General features: G+C 31.9%; 1 protein-coding gene across 2 annotated transcripts in view; it reads right to left on the reverse strand.

Moving 5' to 3' along the window:
- LOC148613496 (histone-binding protein RBBP4) overlaps positions 1–26,333 on the reverse strand; it is a 51,397-nt gene that overhangs the window by 14,053 nt on the left and 11,011 nt on the right. For both annotated transcript variants that reach the window (XR_015923362.1, XM_088586803.1), the window contains exons 2-9: positions 24,590–24,737; positions 22,433–22,483; positions 18,516–18,610; positions 17,825–17,998; positions 11,459–11,513; positions 11,066–11,126; positions 8,755–8,847; positions 7,093–7,160 (exon numbers count right to left, since the gene is read on the reverse strand). Coding sequence is in view for 1 of the 2 variants with exons in the window: in XM_088586803.1 (XP_088442929.1) it covers positions 7,093–7,160; positions 8,755–8,847; positions 11,066–11,126; positions 11,459–11,513; positions 17,825–17,998; positions 18,516–18,610; positions 22,433–22,483; positions 24,590–24,737 (745 nt within the window). In the remaining variant the exon portion in view is untranslated. The remainder of the gene's footprint in view (positions 1–7,092; positions 7,161–8,754; positions 8,848–11,065; positions 11,127–11,458; positions 11,514–17,824; positions 17,999–18,515; positions 18,611–22,432; positions 22,484–24,589; positions 24,738–26,333) is intronic.

The following is a 26,333-nucleotide window of genomic DNA, read 5'->3' on the forward strand; positions in this document are numbered from 1 at the left end:
CCTCATATCTTTTTCGAAGAAAGATATATAAAAAATCAAAAAGTTATGGTCCAAATAAAGTGTCTTTCCCTCCCAAAAATTTGCAAATTTATAGTGCAGGAGGTGGCATCTGGGCTGTTCTGAGCAAATTTTGATCACTTATTTTTGATGCAAATATTCCCATTTCTTTCAAATCTGGAAAGCTTAGTGTTATAAACAACATGCAAAGCAAACCATGTCGTGCAAATCTGAAAAAAATCACATAAATTTTCAAATTTGAGCAAAATGAGCTAAAAAAAAAAAAAAAAATGGGAATATTTGCATCAAGAATAAGTGATCAAAATCTGCTCAGAACAGCTCAGATGCCACCTCCTGCACTATAGATTTTCAAAATTTTCCGGGGGAATACCCACGGACCCCCCACCTCCAGAAAGGGGGATACCCCCTCTAAGGCTCTCACCCCTCGGGTTTAGGCCTCCCGGCCCTCAATGGTGCCATCTACATTTCATTTTCTTCCACCTACATGTACTTCAAAACTTACTGAGAACCCTGATTCTCCAAATAATAACCATAACTAATTAGTCACAGTAAGATCAAATGTGGTGTGGTTTCTGATATATTTACCTAGGCAAAAATACATTGTCAGAAGGGTCGAAATGTTTACAAATGACTTGAAATACACATTCAAAATATTTCGGAAATGTAGCCAAAAACTTGGAAAGGGGTACAAATGTATCTACCCACCGAAAATATTTTATACTTCTTCTTTTCAAAAGAAAAAATTTGTGTGTATTCTGTTACATTGTAAAAACAGTCTTTTTAACAAAAAATAAATACAATAAAAAGGTCAATTGTTCCAGAACAATTGAAAGGTCTTTCCCACCAACTCTCTTCTGACAGCAATCATGTTCATATGAAAGTACCTTTGACTCACAGCAGATGGCTCATTGTATAACAACCTGTACCAACCGGTCGATCGACACCACTTATTTCTTGCATATATTTTAATAGGCAAGGTTTTTGAAAATTATCAAATTTGCAAAATAGTTCTGATTCTTAGAAAAAGATGAATTCAGTAGTAACTGTGTAGTTATAAACTTTTTTTTCTGTCAATTTCATCAATACAATTATTTGAGAACAAAATGAACTTGTGATATTCATGAAAATAAAAAAAAAATCGAAGGGAGATAATTATAAAGTATTCCAAAGCAAAGGGTCTCAATTGTCACCACTCTATGGAATACTTAAAAACACTTAACCTAGTATCATGCATTGTAAAGATATTGTTTGAATGTGTATTGAACAAATGGGGTCAAAATAAAACTCAGATTGTAAACTCTAAATTCGTACTTTAAGTCTCTACAAATATGAGTACTGCGTATAGGTGTGAATTATTTGCCTCCGTTGTGTAAGTTGGGACAACAATGTCGGAAAAAAGTGACTTTACTGTATTACTGTACAATGACTGTTTTAATGTTTTGATAACCAAGAAGTTGGTCTCTGTTCTTGATTTTTTGAGGCAACTGAAAGAGTAAATGTAAATTGATTCAGTACATGAGTACTTTGATTTTTCTATTTTTATGACAATTGAAAATTATTAATACATGTTAAATTATCGTGATATTCCCGCTAGGCTTTTGTTTAATGTTAGGTGATGCATAGGCAATCGGCAATGTAGATGCCTATTTATAAATTGAATGTATTATGCCGCCTTAAAATAATGTAGTGGGAGTATTTTTAAAAAGACAGCTTTCAGAAACTGACACATCTATGAACGTATTCACATTATTTATTTATTGTCTTAATTAATAAGAAGACAACATATTTCGGTTTAAAAGATGTTAATGTGTATTGCGGCTATTTTTTATTCTTGCACTGTAACGGAGGTGACAGTAGCTAGTTGGTATTCTAATATTACTGTTTACTTATCAAACTGTTCAGGTATTTTTGGCTTTGGTCATGTGACATTGTTAACAATGTAAATAGTCGTAACTTTCATTTTGAGCTTGCCTCGGTGTTTTACGTTAAATGTTCGAGTCTAAGTATTTTAAGTTTAATTTCAGTTTATTTCAAAATGTGTTTTACTCAGATCGAGTTCATAACATTTGAGTTGATATCCTTGCTCTGATTGGTTGATTCATTTTTAACTAAGTATTTCAGCGAGTGCGCGGCGTGGTTTATCGCTTCTACTACAGATAGCCAGTTCAGGTGTGTATCACACATTTTCTCTAATTTAAGACTGTTACAGTCTGTAAGTTCTTTGTTTCTAACCTATTTACGGTTTTACCGTTTTTTTTCAAAGGAATGTAACATTTTGGAGAATACTTTTGGCATTTTTGGCTTGCCGATTTATGGAATGATTTTGGATATTTAAGCTTTTATATACACTAAAACATTTATACTTATTGGTTTTCTGTCAATCGTCGAGCCGTGTTGAAATGTAAATTAGTAATTAAGGTTGGTCAACAGTTATGATTTTAAATCCCATGCTTTCCCAAAACAATGTTAAAGTATTTTAAGCCAGTCACTTCCAGTTAACTAGCTGAACCAGTTAATTTACTCACAGGCGATCCGCATTTATAAGTGTTATGCACTATTGTTTTACATGAATTTGTACTTTATTAAAAAAAACTGTGTGTTTCCACATGTAGTTCTTATTCACAGTGTTTAATGATGGAGCCCAGTGCACGAACAATCCAAGGGGGGTGTATTGTATGAGCTTTGGTCATAGGTAGTAGTTATTGACAAGTAAATCTAGAAAAGCAAATTATTCATCCAACATTCAAATACTATCATTTATTAAAAGAAGATCACACTACTTAAACAGTTAGATTGGTATTGCTGTTGTCTTTGATTGTAAAGTATTAACTCGTCATTTTCACTGAGAAACTTGCACACACAGAAGACTCCAGTTACAGCACCATGATTTATTGTTACTCATTTACAGTACTGGATTTTGTTATTGTATTCATTTTAAAGGTGAAGTGTGAGAATACTAGAAATGCCCAAAATTACTTACAATCTTTTACAGGATTATTACTTCACGAATGATTTTCAAAATGAAATATTTTAATTTGTCACATTAATCAAACAATTCGGAAAACGTGAATACATATTACAACTTTTTGCACACATCAACGAAAAGGGGGGGTAACAAAAAAGTAATACTGGAGGTCCCAACAACAAAAAACAAAGTTCCAATTAAATTATCCTTGCAGTAGAAAGCGATAGTTTGAACTGTAAGAAAATAAAAGGAAATTTAAACTTCATTATTCTTTGTTTCCGTGATTCATTTTTTCCACTTAACATTTGGAGTTACGGTGCTTTGACCGCATATGTTATACTGATTACGTTCACTGTTTCAAACAAAATAAATATTTGTCATACAACTAAATATGCATCCATGGATTCATTTGAAGCTTTGAATAAATGTAGTGAAGGTTTCTGATTAAAGCAGCTAACAGATTACCCTTGAGCACGAGACTCCATTATCACATTTTCATTACATAAATCATGATTGTTGGATTACTTTAGAAAAATCTTAATCCATATTCTTTTTTTAGATTAGTTTTATTAAACAAATGCATTAACTACTGTCAGAACTGTTGTTTTCAACGTGTGCACCAATTTTCAAAGAGAGGTAATTTTCAATAACCAAAACCGGCAAAGACACCACTAATGGAATTGGTTGTATACGAATATAGTTCGAAATGTTGGTGGAGAGTTTTCCTATATAGATACATATTTTGACAGTAAATCCCGTGTTACCAGTAGTTATAACTCATACTATAAAGACATAAACAAAAAAACTAAACCAAAAAAGTGCCTAATAAAGATTCAGAAATGTCCATACAAATGAGGTAAAATATCTTATCAAAGTTTGACAAAGAACCAAGAAATCCAAAAACATACTGCAAATCATTTAAGATCAACAGTGAAGGTCCCAAGTCTATACGACTTACGGTTTAAAAGTTTAGTGACCAACCGAGCAATTTCATTTTAGGTCACGAAATCGCATAACCAGGGAAACCTCAAATCTTTTCGAAACTTTGTCAAATAGTACTGCCCGGGGTTTCTAAAAGATATGGAGCTATTGTTTTTTAATAGTCAGGCTTTTACAGAGACCCTTACAGCACCACCAGACTAGGGTGTACAGGGGTATTAAATTGAAATATAGAAAGAAAAAAACACTAACTATTTTTTACAAGAAATATAAGTTAGATCATTCAATTCAAAATATTAAGTATATAATGTTTTTGAAATAAATCCTTATATATATCAATTAAAAAAAAATGTCCATTCACTCTCTTTTCCTTGCTTCAACCATATACAATATCATTAATCCTTTTATTTTAATATTCATTCATTACTCCTTTCTACTCTCTTTGTAACTCTCATTGCACACTCTCGCACAGTTGCACCCAGATAGTATATATAAAAAAATTTGCTCCTTTTTCTATTATTTTTTTTATATTATTTGAAAATTATTGAAAAATCTGATCACATGGGGCCCAGAATAGCTGTGTTTTATGTATAACATTACGTTGTGTTCCATTATACATATCTAGACTTTTATAATGTAAATTTTTTTGCTTTACACCACTTATATTTGGAAGTTTTTCATCCAATTTACACTTATAAATATAATTCTTAACAATAATAACAAGCAGATTTAACAACGATGAATATTCTGGATAACCAAGCAGTATGTTTTTCTTATCTATATTAATGTCGTGAAAAACTCTTTTCAGTCGAACGAAAAATTCGTGTAAAAAAGCCTGAATATGGCAACACTCATAGAAAACATGCTCAATAGTTTCATCATGATTTTTACAAAAAGTGCAAACCTTAGAGTTGACAAAACCTATTTTAAACAAAAAAGTATTTGTAGGAAGTATTCTGTGTAATAATTTGTATTGGAAAGTTTTAAGGTAGGAATTCTTCCAACATTTTTGTAAAGTTAGAAAAAAATTCCTCCATTCAAATCTTTCCATATTTACCTTTTCTTGTCATGCTTCAATTTTAGGATTAGGCAAAACAAAAATCCTTATAAACAAATTTAATACTTTAACATGTCTGTAAATTTGTAATAAATTTGTTATACACAGTAAAATTTTCAAAATCATACATAGTCATTCCCTGCAACCCTTCTTTCAACTGATTTTTTAAATCAGGTGGAATGCAAGAGAGAAGACTATAATATTTAATAAAATTTTTAGTATTACAAAGCTGACCTATCCTATCAAAAGTATAAAATGTTTTTGTATGCTTGTCTATCAAATCTTTTAAATTTGTCACCCCTTTTGATTTCCATTTGATAAAATAAGGGAGATCATCAAGAGATGCAAAATTCAAAATATCTGAACTTAAAATATCCTGCACGTTTGTACAGTTTGATATCATGTAAACCCTTAACCATATCTCGCCAAAAAGGGTTGGTAATTTTATTACCAACTTCTCGAAGTTTTTCCTTCTGCAAATTAAATAGTCGAACACCCCCAACCTTTTGAAGTTGGTTGTCGGCAATTTTTTGCCAAATACCAAGCTCATCAGTAAAAAGTCTTTTAATCCAACTCATTTTTAGATATGTACTAAAAGACTCAAGGTGTATCATTTTCAGACCACCGTCACAGAAATTTCCAATTAATGTGTTTCTTTTAATTTTCTCAGTCTTTCCATCCCAAATGAAATTATAAAACAATTTATTTATTTCATTCAACATGGTGACTTTAAGGTTTGGCAATGATGTAAGTAGATGTATAATCTTTGGAAGTGCCAAAGATTTAATAACAGTAATCTTTCCTCGAAGGGTCCTAGAATTGTCAAAATCTTGTCGTGATACGTTCAGCCAAAACTTTGGCAAAATGCCTGGCGGAAAAAAAAGAATAATAATAATAATCAGAAGAAATAAAAGAATAATAAAAATGAAAAATAATAACTTTCATTTTTATTTTTTCCATCGACTCGCCAAGATTTTGACTTTTATTTTTTTCTATTTACTCCCCTCGACCCAATTTAAAAAAAAAAAAATCCTATAAACAGTTTGTAAAAAAAACAACAAAAAAAAACCGGCCTAATGATTGTTTTTTTTGTAAATTGTTCTTTGTGATGATGTAACCGTTGATTTACTGATTTTGACGTAATAGCATGCAAATGCTATTTAAATCACCACTAGTGTATTTATGCCGCAATGACAGAGGGAGATTTAGCACTTGAAGAACTTATATTTATCCCACCACTTTGTTTGAAATGCCTGTAACAAGTCAGGAACATTGCAGTACCAGCTGCTCCTGTAGTGTAATAAACTATTTTGCCAGATTTGTTTTGGACTGGACTCAATAATAGATCCTACAAGTGTTGAGTAATTTTGTTCTTACCCTTATTCCATATAGTGAAAAATGGCCCACGAAACCGGAAGTTAATATCAGACAACACTCAATAAATATTAAGCCACACACTGAATTTGAAATAAATCCATCCATTAGGAGCCGGGATAATTTTTTTTTAAAAATCCAATATACCACCAAACAGTTGAATGGGGTATAAAACCTTAAACACAATTGAACCTTTCCTACAATATGTGGACGACAAGGCACATGATGGGTCATTTATCATATTAACTTTCACAGTTCAGTCTTTCTCACTTAGTACAAAATATAAGAAGGCTGATTTTATGTAATTTGTAGATCTCTGATGAAAACAGTAAGGGGTATTTTTGTTGCAAAAAGCTGATTTTATGAACAGAAACCACTCATATTGTAGAAGAATATCAATAAAAGTTCTGTAACCACTTGGTCAGCTTTTTCTTGGCAGGAGCACAAGTATTTTCTTCACAACTACCTTTTTTGATGTTTTTGAAACTGGAAATAACCACTGGTACAATAGTTAATGAAGTCATATAACAAAAAGACGGAATGGAAACAAAAAATCCTGAAATTGGAACATTTCTAGAAAGTTTGCCATATCATAAAGGGCAAAGCTATAAAATTTGTGAGCCTTACACCAAAATAATATGAGTAGGGAACTCAGAATTTGTTCACTAGCCCCACAAAGACTTATTTGACTCCAGCCTAGTTACTGAAGACAAATATATCAACAGGCCTAATTACTTACATAAGTAATTTTTGATCATCTGCTACAGAACCAAATAAACTTTCATGCAGTAAATGCCATGCCACATCCTGTAAAAGAGAAAATGAATAGCATGTTATAATTTTAACAAACTTCTCTAGATTAACCAAACCATCTAATCACACATTAAGAAGAGCATGGCTTGGGTAATATGGCTTGTATTTCAGTTCTATGTGTGATACATATACTTCTTTACAATTAAACTTGTATGGTTAAGAAAAAATGCAGAACTAATTATTTGCGTCATCTGAATCATTTAATAATCAAGACACCATTTCTTTCTTGGAACTTGTAAATACCTAAATAGTTATCTGTGCATGAACCAATTTAAAAAAAAAAAATGTTCAATAGAATTAACTACAACTGTTCTTAAATGAATCATAGCATGGTTGTTGCATTAGGCAAATTTCCATATGGCTGCAATTAAACCAATTACAGGGATATCAGTATTATTTTAAGTAGCTAGGGGAAAAAAGAAACAAGAGGCTCCCAAGAGCCTGAATCGCTCACCTGGTTAAATTTTGCCAATAAGTTGTCCAACAATTTTGACTCAAGATGTCTTTGGTAGGACTTATACGATCTTTTCAACAATTGAAAGTTTCTTTTAATCTATCATAGTTTTCAAGATATTGACTGAAAACTGTTGAAAAGTCATTTTTCCCCTTTCAAGGGCAATGACTCTTACAAGAAACCATCTGACAAGATTCAGGCTCCCTGATGACTTTTGTAGTCCTAATACTAAGGATCATTTCAGCTACTGAAAGAATTTGGCTAAACTAACAGTTTTGGAGATATATGCGAAAAACTACTGACCCCTATTCTATTTTTAGTAACTGCTGCCATGCTTTTTTGACGGATTAAAAATCCCCACATCAGTGCTATGCAAGACATACCAAGGAACATTTGTACCAAGTTTGGTTCCAATTGATCGAATAATGTCAGAGGAGAAGATTTTTGAAAGAAATAACATAAAAAAAATAGCAAAAATCATTTTAAAGGGCAATAACTCCAACATGGCTTAACGGATTAAAACCAAAATTTGACTAGAGAAAGATCATGCTGAACACTTTTATCCATGTCAGAATTTAACTAAACCTAACAGTTTAGGAGGTATATGTGAAAAACTACTGTTTGACCCCAATGTTCTATTTTTAGTAACAGTGGCCATGTTTTTTGATGAAGCAAAATCCCCACATCAGTTCTATGCAGGATACCCCAAGGAACATCCATACCAAGTTTGGTTTCAATTGGTCAAGTAGTGTCAGAGAAGAAGAGTTTTATATAATTGTTAACGAAGACGCGACACTTATGTGAATAAATAACATAGAACACGATTTTCTCACACAGCATGAAAATAAAGGTTATTTTTTTCCCCCAAATTCAATACATGATGACAAATTAATGCTTGAATAAAAGATACACCTTACTTTTGTACATTCTCAAAAGATATCATTATCATTAGTATTGTAAGCAACCCCACTCATATTGTGTATTGTATCGTCGGGCAAAATAGTAAGATATATGGTGGTACGTTATATCGCTGTACTCCATCATGAAATACTGTTAAGCAGCCATTATGAAGCCATTACTGAAAATAATCCTGCCAAAATCTTCTCAAAATTTGATGCAGAAGTTGTCTCTTACCTCTACTACTGATGTATGTCCTGTAAATATTGTCTGTGCATCCACCAACTTTGTGTCCCTGGGTGTAGCATTAATGTCCCATAAACATATTGTCTGAAATTGATTGATGTTAACCTTTACTTCACTGTCAAAAGAAATCATCTTGGGCCTTAAAAAGTATGAAAATACAATTACTTTTCAATTAAATCAGAAATGAAATAATGGAGATTCCAACCTATAACATTAAAAAAAAAAAGCATTGATGACAAGGTATAAATAGACGGACAGTGGAAATATAATAAAGAAAGATATGCTTTCAGGGGCCAAAATAAGCATTCTCCAACTGGCCTTTGGCAAGCAGATTTCATGATTGGCAAGTTATTGTCAGAGCCCACTGGGCAACCTATTTTTGGAATTTTTTTTCTGTTCTACATGTCAGAAAGGGCAATTAAACTTTCCTCTGGGCCTCTTCAGTTTCAACAAAACTTACCCCCTTGATGAGTTGGACAAATCAAAATCTTAGTTCACTCTCGTAATTAAGATTCAATGTTCTAGGATTTTTCAGAAATTGAGCTTTCCTCAGGAAAAATCCATATAAAATCAACTTTCCCACAGTCAATGACTGCTTTCCTAACAAAACAAGCATATGAAGTTTTCAACTTGCCACGGAAAAGTGGAATCCTAGAACACTGAGATTACCTCCCTTTGGAGTCCTTTAGGTAATTATGTTCCTTCATGTACATCTACATATGATACCCAACCATCCTATGCGATTTCATCAAAATCCCTTGACCATTTAAGGAGTTGCCCTTACAAGAAACATGGACAGTCAGATGGAAAGACAGGGTGATTCCTATATATACCCCCAAACTTTGTTTGCAGGGGATATAAAGAAAAATAGGGCATTAATGGAAAATTAAAAGAGTAATCAAGGGAACCAAGGTTATAGCGGTAATCAAAAGAATGTAATCCAGGGACAAAGACCCAACATGGAAAACAGACATACACAACAAAGAACATAAAGTAACTAAAATCATGCCTACAAAGTTACAGAAGCAAATGAGCAACTCGGACTCCACTAAAAACTGGGAGCATGGACCAGGGTAAGTGTCCTCTGTTTTTCTAGAAACACCCGCCGAGTTGCTCATAAAAAGGCAAGTCCGGGGTAGACAAACAAGGAAAGGAAAACTATGACCCGTTGAATAAATCAATTTTCATGGTTCAAGAGAAGACCATGTTATTGTGCAAGTCGTAAATATCAAAACTAATCTGTTAAATATTCATGAAAATTAAATAGAAACGAAATAATTTCCTTTTCTTAATTAATTAATCGAGATTTCTAATTAGGAAATTTGAATTTCCCGAACCTATAGGTGCCACCATGATCGGTTGAACTGTGACATCACAAAGTCGGTTTGTAAAGTGAAAGTAAATAGGTAATTGATTACGATGTCCGAAGAAACTGCAAATTTGGGACTTTCCCCTACAATTTCAACCCAAAGTTAATAGAAGAAGAGATTGAGGCACAGCATGTAAGCAAATGTCAGACATCATTGATGAACAACAGGATTTGCAGCCAGATGACAAGTATTTGCAAGGAAAATCTTATGGCTACTTCCGAAGAATGTTTGTGTTGCTGGAAAAAAAAAACAAACTTTTAGAACATTTCTCTTTTATCATTCGTGCAATCGTAAACTTGACAAGTCATTGTGTTTTGGTGATTAGATAAACATGATTGTAGAAAAATTTATGGAATATTCTTTTACATATTTGCAGAACTTGTATCAGTATCAAACGGACTTAGTGACGTCACCAGTCAATCAGAAGCTATCGGTAAAAATCAATAAAATCTGGCTATGATCTTCCTTCAGATAGGAGAGTTCTGCAAGATGGCCATCCACTGATATTTCAAGATTTCGACCTTTGCATAGCCTTGAGCATTTTGTAAAAGTGCAAGTTGCATTAAAGGTTATTTACTTTTGTTTACGTGGGTATGATTTATCATAAGAGCCTAACTTAATACAAAAGTGGTCTTTACCTTTAAGTGATACTCAGCCATGTAATGACGAAAAAAAAACGGGGATGGCTAAACTTTCAAAATAGCCTATCTTCAAATAATCTTGAAACTTCATTTTTGATTTGCTGAAAATTAAACTGAACCTGGATTTTATGGTACTAAATAACTGCACAAAGTTTAAAGAAATTCATTCATGCTGTTTCAAGTTATCATCTGGAAAACCGTCAGGGGATGCAACTTTTCAAAAGGTATCAAATAACACCTCATAACTACATGTGGTGGGAATAAAAATTAATAGAACCACATAAAACTTACATGGTCATCTGATGCACTGAGCAAATGTCCATTCAGATTTGGGTTCCAGGATAATCCATATCTACCAAAAAATACATTAAGTAATAGTTTTTAATATAATGAAATGAGAAAATAAAAATAAAAAAGAAATGACTTAATTTTAAGGGATTTAATGTCATGCATAACAAGATGTCCTTTGGTGCAATGGTAACTTGTGGTACTCACTTTTACTAAAGATACTGTCCAGTTATTAGAAAAATGTTGAGACCAAAAACAATTGTTGCAGTGCATGAACATTTTTTCCTGACCACTGTAATTTCGAGGACTGTTTGTGAAGTTTTATACCCTTTTTAACTGGGTTCATGTATACTGTAACCCACTTTTAAACCAGAGATGGTGAGAATAAATTCATACCCTTCTTTTTGATGTCCTTTTAATCTGAGTTCAGGATTGCACTCTCCACTGGGATCTGTAAAACAAAGTCCAATGAAAGCACTTTCATTTGAAACAAATAAGAAAGGGAAAAATACTCCAAGACTGATATATCATGTATAACTGTCTGATGGTAGAGTTAAGAGAATGAAGTAACCAGTTTACATTCAAAAGTCTAGACAGCCAAAATCACTTAAATGGGACCATGATCGAAATTAATGTCCAAAGACTTCACTTTTCTTTGAGTAAATTTTTGAGCTTAGCATTGATTATTTTGATTTCTGTTTCATATAATTCATTAGTTGTAAAAATGCAAAATGAATAGAAGAATTCGCTCATATGGTTTTAAAAATTGTGGTATTTTATATGACAGTGGTATTGAAAAAAGCCATGTCCTAACCACTAATGCCAAGGAGAGGATGATGATTTACAAAAATATCCATTTGTCATTATGTTTTCCTTTTATTGAAATGATCCAGTGAGTCAGAAAGTGCGAAGTTGATAAATATAGTAAATTACAAAAATACTGTATTTTTATCATTGTCCACCATTTCTATGTGAATTACATTACCTTGTACTAAATCAGCCGAAGCCTAAACAAGCCATCAAACTGATGACATATTAGAGTGCTGAAACTTTTTAAATTTAAGACCCAGATTGAGGAAAACAAGAGATGAGAGGTTTCAAAGTGAAAAAGAAATTTTACTATTTGACTGATTGTATGTAATGACTTTATTTATATAAGAATGTGAACTATGTGACTATTTTAACCCACTTAAAACACTGTAACTGATAAAATGCTTCTTCAGAAAAGCAACTTATTACATAAATTGGTTGCAAAAATCATCTTCACATATTGTTAATGTGATGTTCGAAGCTTGAAAGTGAATTACAATTAGTGAACTACATTACCACATTACATTAAGTACTAATTTAATTCACACAATTACAGTGTCCTAGCTAGGGCAAAATGGAGGGACAATGTGCCCCTATCACACCCTTCTGCTCCTATTGAGTACCCAATGTGCCCATTTCCAATTATCTGAATGTTTCTTTAAGATTACACTCTTGTTAATAAATTACCCGAAGCCAATTAAGAAGTGTCACCATCATTAACTACATCCTGTCGTAATTAACCCTCAGGTAAACCTCAGGCAATTATTGGTGATCAATCAGCTGATCCGGGGTAATGGATGATGATTGATTAGTAGAAAATGGATCCCGATCGGATCTATCACCATTTTATAGACAGCCAATCATTGGTTAATAAATAATTTCTGCTGCACAATTAATTTCTCAATATTTTGAAGTTAACATGTATTAGTTTTGTGCAACGATGAGTGTAAACAGTTTCATGTTGCACTTGTTACAGTGATTGGGATTAAAAATTTTGCCAATGGGACTATGGCCCCCTTACCCTTCAATTCAATGGGCCATTCTGAAAAAAAAAAAAGAAAAGAAAAAAATTTGGTATAGCAGATAAGGCCAGCTAAACGTAGGTATTGAAGACCAAATGTAGCATAAACAAACTTTAATTTACACTGCAGATCAAGTGTTTGTTAAGAGTTAACAATTAACGTGTCAATTAATTGTCACATCAAATCACTTTTCTTTTCTCTTGTTTGAGTTTTTATACTAATGTATTGTCTAGTGCTTTATCATAGTCAACAGAACCCCCATCAGTTAGACCCTAACTTGGCTATTAAAGTAGTTAATCACAAATGATAAGAAAGAGTCTATTTTTTTTTGTTTGGATGCAATCAGATTTTGTAAAAATTTTTTTGGATGCTTCAGGACCAGATAATATGACTCCAAAATTATTAATATTTATTATAGGGGATTCATAATCTTGTCCAGCTGCCAAGTTAGTTTCTACAATAACTGCAGTTTTATTCTGGTTATGATCATTATTTTTTAGGCTTTGAAAAAGATAATTTCTTCTGTTTTGGGTCTAGCTTGAAAAATGTCTTTGGTAGCATTTTCAATTTCAAATGGGACCGCCAGTCCACGCTTTTCTGATATTATCAAATTATTTTTATTCTTTAAAACAATGATTATTATTCTTTCAAATGCATAAGAGATCAAGAATACAAAATCTAAAAAATTGGCAAAGTACCGTTTCATTCCCCGTCTTCAAATCACCTCGATCAAAACATCCGCCTGCAGCAAATAAAAACATTGTTATAAGACACGTTCATGCCTTTTTTACTGTCGCCCCGTGCGTCTACAGCGCATGGTAATCCCAATCACTACTTGCCAGTTTATTTAAAATGTCATTTACCTCCCTTATAATTTCAATAATTTAAAAATTTTCAATATCTTCAACAGTACAAGACATTTTGCAAAAGTTGTGATTGTAATATAGGAAATAATATTTATTTTAATTTAATAGAATTTTGAAATTTAATTGCAGCAATATTGAATATTTGTTACATTTCATGCAACATTTCACCTCATAGTATGTCATCTATGTGAAGAATCACTAGCCCTTAATCACTAATGATGTGTGATTGTATACTAACTAACACTACGGCTAACGACTATTTTGACAATTCCCTCTTCCCGCGGTGGGCATGGGCAATGCATTCTGGTGGTCACTTTTAAATCTTGTTTCGTATTAACAGGAATCAGAGTTAAAACTCATTCTTACGTAATAAATATCACAGTCCTGTTGTATTATAAGAAGCGTTCAGAGTTAAAACTCATTCTTACGTAATAAATATTACGGTCCTGTTGTATTATAAGAAGCGTATCTAATTGTGTGAACTATCGGTAACAGTATTTCATAGGTGTCCATTGAGCCTCTATATAATTGACAATCATCAATTACCTGTGGGCGGGATTAAAGCAGAGAAACGTGAGCATTTGCCAACAAATTGAATAAATAGAGGAAATCCTGGTAACCTTTGATAGGTACCATCTGAACTCTTTAACTAACAGTTAATCAATTAACGGTAGCGGCAGGTTTTAATACAGTGCAGCGCTATCACTTGTCAAAAAATAAATTGCGTTATAGTAGAAATTTTGATTCAACGTTAATCAAGTGTTACTAGTTGGATTAGAATATATTCAGAAATACTGTATACTTCAACATAACTTACATGAAACAACAACTAATCTTACAAGATAAATTCTGAGACAAATATTTTAACGGCCATGTGATAGAAAAAATGCACCCTCCTTTTGCTAATAATATTTAAAATTCTTCGAGAAAATCAGCCAAGATTGGATGTGCAGTCCCTTTGAAAGAAGAAACTATTTAAAACTGCATCCCCCTTTACAGCACTGCATTATGTTGCCATCAATTTCTCAGAGTGGCTAAAGATGCAGGTGTCCTATCTCAGACCTTTGATTGACAGGTAATCAATTAAATAAAATATCAAGGGTGTAGTTTTCAGTAAAGATGCAGTAACGTTGATTAACAGGTAATAAATTACAGGAATATTAAGGGTGTGGTTTAAAGTATTGTGAACTGAAGCTGGACAGTTAACCGGTGCGTATTAGCAAACGACATGTACATGTAAGTCAGAAGACATATTCATGTAGATGATTTAATCATAATTAGACCTTTGAGCATGTGTGTGCTACAATTGAGGAGTAAAAAAAATTTTTTTTTTCCAACAACCGTAAAAAAATAAACGAGATACACGATGAGTGCAACCTTCATGACATTCAAAAATAAAATCGAAACAACTGTGGGCTGGTGTTACGAAATTTAAATATGCTAAAATCTGAATAATACTCTCAACTATGATAATTTAATATGTATCCATTTCAACAACTACAAGTGAAAGACAAAGTATCGCAAAAATACAAAATTTTCCAAATCATTTTTGTCCCGTTTTAGTATTAAAATATATTGGGAAATTTTCAGAAAAAGGCTTACCAAGTCAACACACCAGTGTAAATAAAGATACCAATGAGTTTAATTTATTCTATTTATAGTTAGTCGTAAAATTCATACTAGAAGAATTTAATTTTTTTTTATCAGATTATACCTGGGGGATTCAAACACTATTTCATATTTTATCAGGGATTTTAAATGTCGAAATTTTGATTTAAAAATAAAACTTTAGATGTCCCTAATACACTTCTGTAATCATAAAACATTAAATTAGGTTTCTTTTTATTCTTTAATCTAAATATTACCGAACAATTCCTTCTCATTAATTAGCAGTTAATCGACCACTTCCTGTATATTGGCTGAGTGTGACACGCTTGGGTACTAAGTAGTGACATTACACGGATAATACTGATTTGACTAATTAAGTTTACCTTGTAAACACATTGATTAATTTTATTTCTAGGTGGCTATGATATGAAAATCACTAATACTTTACAAGATTATTACATTTAGTAAAAAGAAAAAATACTTGTATCGAGCATGATTTTACAAGAACAATGAACATTTATTTATTGAAATAAGAATATGATTGCCCTTGTGTCATTCACCAATTTGAATGTTCATAAACTCACTATGGATATTTCGAAAATGAAATAATGTTTCTGGAATAAAGTTTCAGAAGATTCTAAAAAATTAAGAGATTTCAAAATAAATCACTTTAAAAGAAATCCATTTTCAAAGTGCATTTGATTAATAACTATTAATAATATGCAAAGATTTTCGGGAATTACATATAAATAAATTTTAATTAAAAAGTCTCGAAAAATGATTTAACGTCAATGGTTATGAAAAATTTAAGAAAACATAATTTTATATTTCTATATGTCTCTTAAAATTACATGTTTTTTATTTGACAGTGTCGAATTTTAAATACTTTCATATATTATTACTCTTCTTATTATCTGTGCAAATAAAGCACATTGTTCGTCGATCGATAATTGTTGCTGTGTCAACGAAATGTCAATTTACCTCATACTATGCTCAAAACACAGGGACACACCTCTTGAAAAAACATGAAACACATTGATTGGTTGACGATATTACAAAGGCATTTATCAAATTTGCATTAGAAATTGACACACTCAAAGCATTTTTATAGTTATAGGTTTAAAATACTTTGTTCTTTTTTTTTTTTAGAATTATTACGTAAGAAACCCATTAGTAAAATGAGTAGTTTGCAAGTACTCGATTTTCATGATCATTTTAATTTACAATTTGTATGCTACTGTTATTATATAATAACGGAACTAATCGTAGTCAAAATTGTTGAACTAAGGTTAAATATGCGGTTAAATCCATTGCCATATGAAAACTTATGAACTACGCGGTTCAATAATTCTGGATCATATATTATCTTCCAACGATGCTTCCCGCTTCCAAATATTGTTGAAATGACAGGATACCGAAATTGGTTATTTATAGACCGTAAGTTAAAGTTGCACGTGTTTGCTTCAAATCAGTTCTTTCACTAAGAAAATACAACTGTTAAATTGGTTGTCAGTAAAATAAGGAGTTAATAGTACATATTGCAGCTAGTTGAAAATGACCATTTCCAATTTCAATACAAATTTAGGTGGGCTACTGAGTAATATAAATAGCTCTCTATATAGAAAACTGCCCTACATTATACTACTGTAAATAGTATTAGTCTGCAATACTACATCAAAATCATAACAAAACAAATCCTGTTCAGATTAATTTGTACTTTTTTCAACTGATATTATGTAAGGGGTGTTTTTAATTGCCCGGGAAAGAAAATATCTAAATTTCAGATGTTGGTTATGCAATTTGTCTAGAGATTGGTTCATAGTAGGCCAATGAATAAATAATTACACATCTTATATACTAGACCATTTGTTTAATAAATAGAAATTGAAGGAATGGTTAGTAAATCACCTAATTATGGTCAATCTTTGAGGGGCATATTAATCATCATGTACATACTGTAAACCTATTAATTTTCATGGTTGCTAATTTTCAAGGATTCTGTCAAAAGAACATATTCACGGGAATCAATTTTTGCGGTTTACCTGTACAAAAAATGATTGGAGTTATAAAGCAATAAATATCAATGTCGCTAGTACTAATTTTTGCGCTGTTCTGTCCACACCAAAAATAGTGTAAAATAGTACACTGCAAAAATTAATACGTTTACAGTAGTCATTTGGTGCTCCTCTTTTGCGAAACACTGAGATATAGTAAATTACGATTTTATCAAAGGTCTTGGAATAATAATAAAATGATTTTTGTTAATACAAATTTTTTTATTTCGTATGTGTCATTTAACTGATTTTGGTTGTAGAACTAAAACAAGTTTGAAGCTTCAATTATAAAAAGTAACAATTTCAAGTCCTCATACAGCATCTTTGTAAAGAGAGCCCATCTTAATAAGATATTCTAATACATGTACTTGTACATGAATTTAATCCAATAATCTTACTCACCTGGTTTAGATGGATGTTTTGTGTAGTCAAAAACCAGTACATCACTAGATGGCGTCTTTGTTGCTATGATACATGGATTCTGTGGCATGAAACGGGCTCTGTTTACTTCACCTTCATGGTTAATTTTAATTTCTATTTCTATTTTTCCACTTACTGAACCAAAACCTCCAAACTCTGGAAAAAATTGAGAAAAAATATTGCATTGAAACTACAAGTCAAGTGCTTGTGCCACATTGACACTCTTTTATAAACTGATGTGATCAAAATACATTTTTTGTAGCATCTAGTTTTAGGAACAAGCAAGAAAATTAAATTGCATATAAGAAACACCAGAGTTTGTGGAAACTTAGCAAGGCCAAAACAATTTCTTGGTACTCAGGTAATTTCTTTAGAGGGTGCTTCACTACCAATTCTACTGTTGCCTACCAAATATGAATACAAAAATTGATAGCACCTTAATAGTAATTTTTATCTGGTCATGAAAAATGTAAACATCCCCTCATTTATTTGAGAGCAAAGAATAAGATAAAATTAAATGCCCTCTATCCTCATTGGAGAACAAATCAATTAAATTTAGAATGATAGCCTCATATAACCACCTAATTTTCAACTCACTCAGAAGTTATTTCACCATTCTCAGTCAGCAAATTTATCTTATTTTCTTTAATTTTCTGGTGCTCATTTCACCTACCTCCCTTTTCACTGTCATAGTGTGAAGCATCAAACTGTGCATTGTCATTCGGCAACTGAACACTGGCTATCAACAGGTGATTTTGTTCATCCGAGCTGTAATTAATAAAGGCCAAGGTACCGCCACTTTTAATTTTAACAATACATTTTAGATTGATTGAAGACAAAATGCCGAAAATTAAACTGATAAAAATCTTTGAATTATGAACCATTAGCATAGGAGCAAAGAACTGAAAAACAATGAAACTAAATTACAAAAAATAAAAAAAAAAATAAAAGAATAAGTAAATAAAATGTAAATGAAAACAAATATCTTTAACCCACTCCATAATGGATTTTTAAAAAAATCTTTTTCTATATTACATGTGGTATATATTTTTACCTTGTCCTTTATTTGGGGGAAAAAAAGAAAAAAATATTCATTAATTGTTGGAAACAAATTCACTTTTTTAAAAGTTAATCCACACAAATTAACAACCTCCAAACAAACAGACCCTTTCAATAGTGTTAATTAAATCATGATGTGCACAAACATGCAAAAGTACATGTACTTATGGATATCATAAATACATGAAGTATTTTTCATATTCAATTTTGAAAAAAAAAGTGCAACAAAAAATCATAAAAATCATGCCATACTTACAAGAAAATTTCACATCCAAAATTAAACAATTTAACCAAGGCAACGATTTGATTGAACAGCTATGTCCTTTTTTTCAAAGTGATCCCTTTTTGGGAAAAAGATATTGTACTGGGATTTTAAACAGAAAAGGAACGCTATTTTTAGCTGCACAGCTTTATAATCAAGATGTCATTAAAAAATTTAATAAAAAATATAATGAAACTATTTTATTTTATATTTCATTAAAAATGCATGCACATCTGTTACAATATTCAAAGGGTCTACTATTAAGTTGAGCATGCAATTATTACACACAATAATTTTCCACCAGGGAGGGGTTTCTTCAGTAACTGAAACAATAAAAATATATAAACACATAAAGAATACCGAAAATATATAACAACATTAAACAAACATGTTTTTTTGTGTTTTCACAAATAAATATACATCAAATTTTCTGACCACCTTTGCCAAACATACATGTACAGTAACTAAGATCTCAGAATAGAATTGATGAAGTTAAATTTAATTTTAATAAGTATTAAATATGAAACAAGATTTAGGTATAGAAACAATTTCTTTCCTACTCTATCCTTTTCTTTACATTTACATTTGTACATATACCGTATTTTGGTGTGTATTGTGCACACTTTTTTTTCTTCCAGGAAACTAATTTCAGAACATGGGATGCGTATAATACACCCGTACATCGTTTCAACACATTTTTACAGACCTAAGATCTGTCAAAAATTAATGACCTTGTGGGAGTCAACACTGAATCAGTGACCACTTGTGAGTGGCCAAAGCATATTTATGCATTTTTCTTGAGTTTTTTTGTTGACTTGTTACCTTTGTAAGCATAGATTGTCAATAAAATCTTCTTGAACAGAATTTGGTTTTAATTTATTTCCTCCCAAAAGAACACATCAGATTATGTTCACAACCACCATACTTTTGCTTTAAAATACACAAAGTTTAAATAATTTAATTACTGAATAACAAAATCTTGGACATATTGGCCCTAAAATATTTCCATTGGACAAAGTAGTTTGTTTAAAAAAAAAAAAATTGTTATTCATGCATCATATTGAACTCTACTTCATAGCTATTGGACATTCTACTTTTTGAAAATATTGGCTTCCTTTTTTCAGTGAACTAATATCAAAATCCTTATCCAACATACATGTAAAAACTAATAACTTTAAACATAAACCCTTTATGTATCCCTGACACACATCGGAGAAAATTCTGCATCTCACTATCACGCTTGGCCGAGCTATTGACACACATGCCATATTTACTCTCAATAGAAACCTTTCAAAGGTAATCAAAACATATGTCCAAGCTGACAATTTCAGCTATTGTCTATGTTACGCATATACATGAATACATATAAACACGGACAAAACAGATAAATACAAAAAGTAACAACAACAATATTCTTTATTGAAATTAAAACACAAAACAAATGAAATGGTCCCTTCTATTTACAAATAAATTAAAGCCAGAAATGTCTCTGGTTCTAACAGGTTATGCTATTTTCACCACGTACAATACATACATACATCGCTAAAAAAGTTTTTACATCAATTTTCAATGGAAAAACCACCCTGTGCATTATACACAAATGTGCACTGTCCACACCAAAATATGGTACATTACAGCAAGTAGAATAGATAAGTTCTAATTTTAACATAGAGTACAAGCTTGCCCAAACACACTGACTTCAAGGTTAAGGTCATCATAACTGACTGCTATTCAAACTTAAGACAGTATCCAATAGATCACACAGGTGTTCAGTAGTGATTTAGTAGGACACATTAATAATGAAGTGCAGATTTCTACCTAGAAAGCTATTTACATATGCAAAGTACCCAGTTTGTATTGAAATTGGAACTGGTCTATTTCAACTAGCTGTAAAACTAAATATTCAAGTGTTCAATGGAAAAGAAAAATGTTTGACTGCAGTGCAATTTGGTTTAAAATTCCTGAACTATCAATAATATAATATAATGCATCTCAACTCTGCAATCCCTGTGTAACTAGTGGAATTCATCTATCATCTACATGTATTTAATTGAAATAGATGACACACATGTATAAAATATATCCATACGAGTCTTAACATGTGATCATTGCATACATGTATATTTAGCAATACTAGCTGGATGTCAATATCTCACTGAATTGTTTTATTCTCCAAAAAAAATAGAGTGAATCTGTCTAAACTTTCAAACATGCTTTTTAACACAGAATGAATTCAAAATACATAAATGTTTGGGAGTTCTCAAAGTATTTTTGTCATTTCAAATAACTTTGAAATATTAGATCATATTACTTGTACATATATATTCCAGTGTAGTGTCAAATTTACCTTTAAGAGTGAAAAGTCCTGAACTTTTCTAAGTTTGAAATCAGGTGTCTCATTGAGGAAAACCAAGTCCTCAATATAGTGTCAAGAAAAAGGATTGAAGGTCCAGGACCAAAATTAATGAAATTTCCAAGGTTCCAGGTTAGAAATTGAGGGACCTGAGCCTTGGGCACTACTTTGAACCTATGCAGTGAAACTGATCCATATCAGTTTCAATGCCATTGATTATATGTCAGGGCCAGAGCTTCAAATTAGTGCTGGCCGAGGTCAGGGACCATGAACTTCTCATTTACTTTGTCCTGGACCTGTTATACTTTACATTTACTCTTATTGAGAATATTCACCTTCTTCTGGTGATCTTTTCATGTACAATGCAAAAAGTCTAGGAACTATCACTTTTGGAAGTAAATTTGAACCCCTATATGTACCCATAAATCAGCCTGATTCCAACAAATATTTCATTCACTTCAGTCTACAATGTGGTTTGGTTTAGACAGAACCATCATGAAGAGTAAAGTTTTCAAATAAAGAAGAAAATTAACTATTTCAAAATTAACATATCATGATCAAAATAGAGGAAAAGGCCAAATATTTAAAATCATGCAAGAACTTTCAAAATGAATACATAGATTAGAACTCTTAATACTCATTTCTGATTGCATTTGTGTCTTCATGTAAAAGTAAAAATGAATTATCATCAATTAAGGTAATATAAACAGAAACTGATATTCCTCAAGTGAATACACAACAGTTTGCTAAGTGATATTTTTTACTTTTCAGTCCTGAATGAAGGGAATGAAGATCTGAACTGAAGACAAAGTAGAAAGTACATGTAGTTCTACAAAAAACTGCAGGTCTGTGCATCTTAAATTCCTATTTCAAAAATTGAAGAATTCAAATTCAATACAAACTTCATTTAACTTACGTGTGTGTTCCTAGAATGAGTCTGTGAAGTGAGTAATCTTTTCCATCTGGTCTAAACAGGAAAAGTAAACAAAACCAGGATCAAAATTAATAAACATTCAAGATCTTATACTGTACAATGTACCTAGGAAAGTCCACTTGAAGAGTTACATGACATGAACACCTGTTATCTTATGTGGCCTAAAACTCAGTCAAAAGTCACGCCCCATTAATTCATTTCAACCTTTAACAGAATCTGTAATGGGGAAGTATTGGATTCCGTCTTTTTTTTCGTTCAATTGTACTTGTGTGTTGTAAAAATAACAATAATGATTTTACTGGAAATGTACCTGTATTTACAGGTACAAACATTCCAGGGTACCTCACCAGTGAAAGCTGTAACTAAGATTTTTTTAAACAGTTTTGCTAAATAAAGTATATTTTGTGTTGCCTAGTTTGTTCATGATCAAGAAAACGGGTCAAAGACCAAAATGGCCAGAATGCCATAAACTGATAGTAGAAGTGCTACAAATGGATTTCGCATGCCATGATATGAGACCCTATACTGAAGTTGTGTATCAAATATCTAGTGACTGTGATATATACTGTAGTTGCCAATATAAATGTTACAAAAATATTTTCGCCACCCGCCCAACATTTGCCATTCTGTAAGATAATTTATACGAGTGCAACCTGACCAAAATATCTGTGGTAAACATAATGAATGTGAAATGCGTGGTTGCAGGTTTCATTAATCAACAGACAAGGGCGTTTTAAATTGTTACGTAAGTCTACCAAAGCTACATGTACATACTTCAAAAAAATTGCATTATATATAGTAAACAAGACAGATAAGTAAATTATTTCTTTAATGGCAATAATGTTTATAACACGATTTAGTCCACAATAGGACCTTGAATCAAGGGTCGCGCTGGGCTTTGCCAATGTCGCAATTTGCGATTTTTTATTTGATCTGGCTACAAAAATAACCAATTGGCGATTTTATTGGCGCCTAAGTTTTGTATAATAAAATTGACAGGAAGTTTATCAGCAAGGGATATTTTCTCTTATTATCAAATTATGTTGGTACCGGGTCAGAGTTAACTGACCATGACCAATTTACGACTGAGAGCAATTAAGGGTAATTAGACCAGATGACCATGACTGACAATATCCTCATGGGAGGTGTCAATCAAATGTAAATATATTATTGTGCCAATCAAAACTCTCATCATCTGGTCAAAGGTAAACACATATGGCCATGTGCACGTGGCTACATACAAGCTTCACAGCCCTGTCTAACCATGTGATACATTCAGAAAAAGACTTACCTAATAACAGAATAAATTAAATCCAATTAACAACGATTATCCCATCAGGAAGTGTCTAAACACTTAGAAATTAAAGAATTGATGAAAGAAAATGGATGACATTTGTTTACACTTTGGCCATGTGACTTCTTGGTGGGAAAATAGGTAAACAAATAGAATAGGGATTCCCAAAATCTAATTAAGGAAATACTATTCTGATACCAAGATAATTAAACAGGGACACAATTAATGGTCCATGGTACAAAATGTAGTTTGTTAGAATTTAATCACGAAAAAAAGAAAGAATCCCGTTTGTTAAATTAAAAAAAAAATCAAATTATATTGTAAGATAAATTAGACCATGAAGGACAAAGGTGAAAATCCTATAAAATCAGGGACTATATGAGAAAAGTAATAAAGTCCTAGATAGAAATAAAATACCTGTTTCTGGAGTAGTACTTCATTATTTTATGCATATGAAAGTGACAGACTTGAGCTAAAAACCTGCTTCATTCATGCATCAAGAGTGAATCTTGTGTACATGTATGTCATGAATGGAGAGGTTATTTTGATGAATTGACAAAGATAATTCATCAGTGGTCTTAATACTGTCATATTTAAAAAAAAGGTATAATTTTTTTTGGCCCCACCCCCAGCTCTAATTTCTGAAAATTGGCGACATAAAACGGTAACTGGCGATTTTTCTGGCGACAGAATTTTGGAAGCCAGAGCAGCCCCTGTTGAATGAAATCTTTTTCGAACTTTAATTTAAATTCTTCTTCAACCACTTGTCCAGACTGCCTAAGCTGGTCAATTTTACTTGTCTCAAATTAGATAACTTTTCAAACTAATGACCATTATCAATATACCTTGTGACATCAGGTAACCACTGTGCAGTAAGACTTGGCCATTCTAAGGCATGTGTCATAACAAGATCATACAGAAATGGTGTGTTTTTCTTCCATATCTTGTACTCTTCATTGATAACCCTTTCTTCAACAGCATCATCAAAGCCTTCTACAAGTAAAAACAGATCTACATGTATAGTATAATTGTATACACAGTGATTTAGCTAGCACTTGTCATTTTCAACATTGACAAATCATCTTCATAAATGACAAACCTTTTTTTCAACTGAATTTGCCAGTTTCATTTTTCAAATACCACATTTTCAAGGTGTTAAATAAGGGGCAAGTAAACTGCTAAGCCTCACAAATATATGACTGAAGCCAATGAAAGGTAATTTAGACATTGATTGCCAGGGTTATGAAATTAATCAATTTACTAATTAGTCACCTAACAAATAAATTTCAGTGGGAGGAGTCAATCAGATTAAATTTCTATTGACCGAGTTTGTGAATTTTGTTGGTATTGTCTGTTAAAAAAACAGGTAGGTCTGATGGTTTTGTCTGAGGACTGCCGATAAAAAATGGCTTTCATAGTGCTTTGCTGGTTCGACTTCTCATTCAGTTATTAGACTGGTATGCACAATCCATTTCCGGTTTTTCAATGGGTTCAGTAGACTCTGGCAAATTGGATTATCAATATCCTGTGAGCTGTTCTTTTAACCCTTTTTTCACTGTAGATCTTTTGACAAAAAAGTCTCTAAACCGTGATCTTTTTCTACTTATATTTATTTCAATTTTTTAAATTGAGTTGTATTAAACGACATACAAAGAAAAAAAAATCACTTTCTATTGATTTTATTTGTTTATTTTTCGACAATATATACATGTGTAAAGAGTACAGACGACACCAAAAGCGCAGTCGCCCTTTCATTTTCAGACATCGCCCATGATCGGGACTGTAATCTGTCTTTTAGCGGTATTTTGACCAGAGTTATCTTTCTTCCGATAACAATTCAAACAAAAATGGCGCCCGTTCAAGAAAATAAATTGAAAAAAATTTCGAAATCTATCAAATTATCGGTTACAAGCAAGTATTTTAATTAGCTTTTTGTTTCAAACGTTTAAGTAAAGATACAGAATGAACATTCTTCACTTCAGCTTACGAAAATTCATGTTTTATCGTTCACATTTTGTTACTAAACTTGCCAATTCGTTGTGCTGGTTCTTAGAATTAAGTTAAATTTATCTCAGTTGATATTCGGTAGAAACCCAAGTGTTTTTTTTGATCTTCAAGTTTCATATCAGAACAATTAATTCTCTATTTCAACGAAACATTTCTTAAGCTTGAAACAAGTTCATACCTACCGCTACAATGTGTGTCAATATTGAATTAAGTTTCAGTCTTGTTTTGTCAGTAATAACATTTTTACATGTACATGTATATTGATACTCTTGATCAACTTATATCAATAGACTGGTTATTTTGAACAAGAAATCATTATGGATTAAGTGGGATCAGGAAAAAAAACAGAAAATGAAAATTCAAACAGAGTGTCACTGCCTGAAAGTTTCTATTCCAGTGCTGCTAAAAAAAGACAAAATCAAAAGGACAATGCAATGCAAGAAGCTTTGCTTTGCTCAATTATATATTAATTTTGCTGTAATAAATTTGGTAAGGGGTAGAGGTATACAGTGGGCGCAATGCGGATTTTAATTTCTCACCTCAACACGGTTGAGGAAAATTGCATTCTCAATGCTCTCCATG

Source organism: Perna viridis, chromosome 6 (genome assembly GCF_037379345.1).
Source record: "Perna viridis isolate PV_CMFRI_1.1 ecotype Kerala chromosome 6, ASM3737934v1, whole genome shotgun sequence".
NCBI classification, from domain to species: Eukaryota; Metazoa; Mollusca; class Bivalvia; order Mytilida; family Mytilidae; genus Perna; species Perna viridis.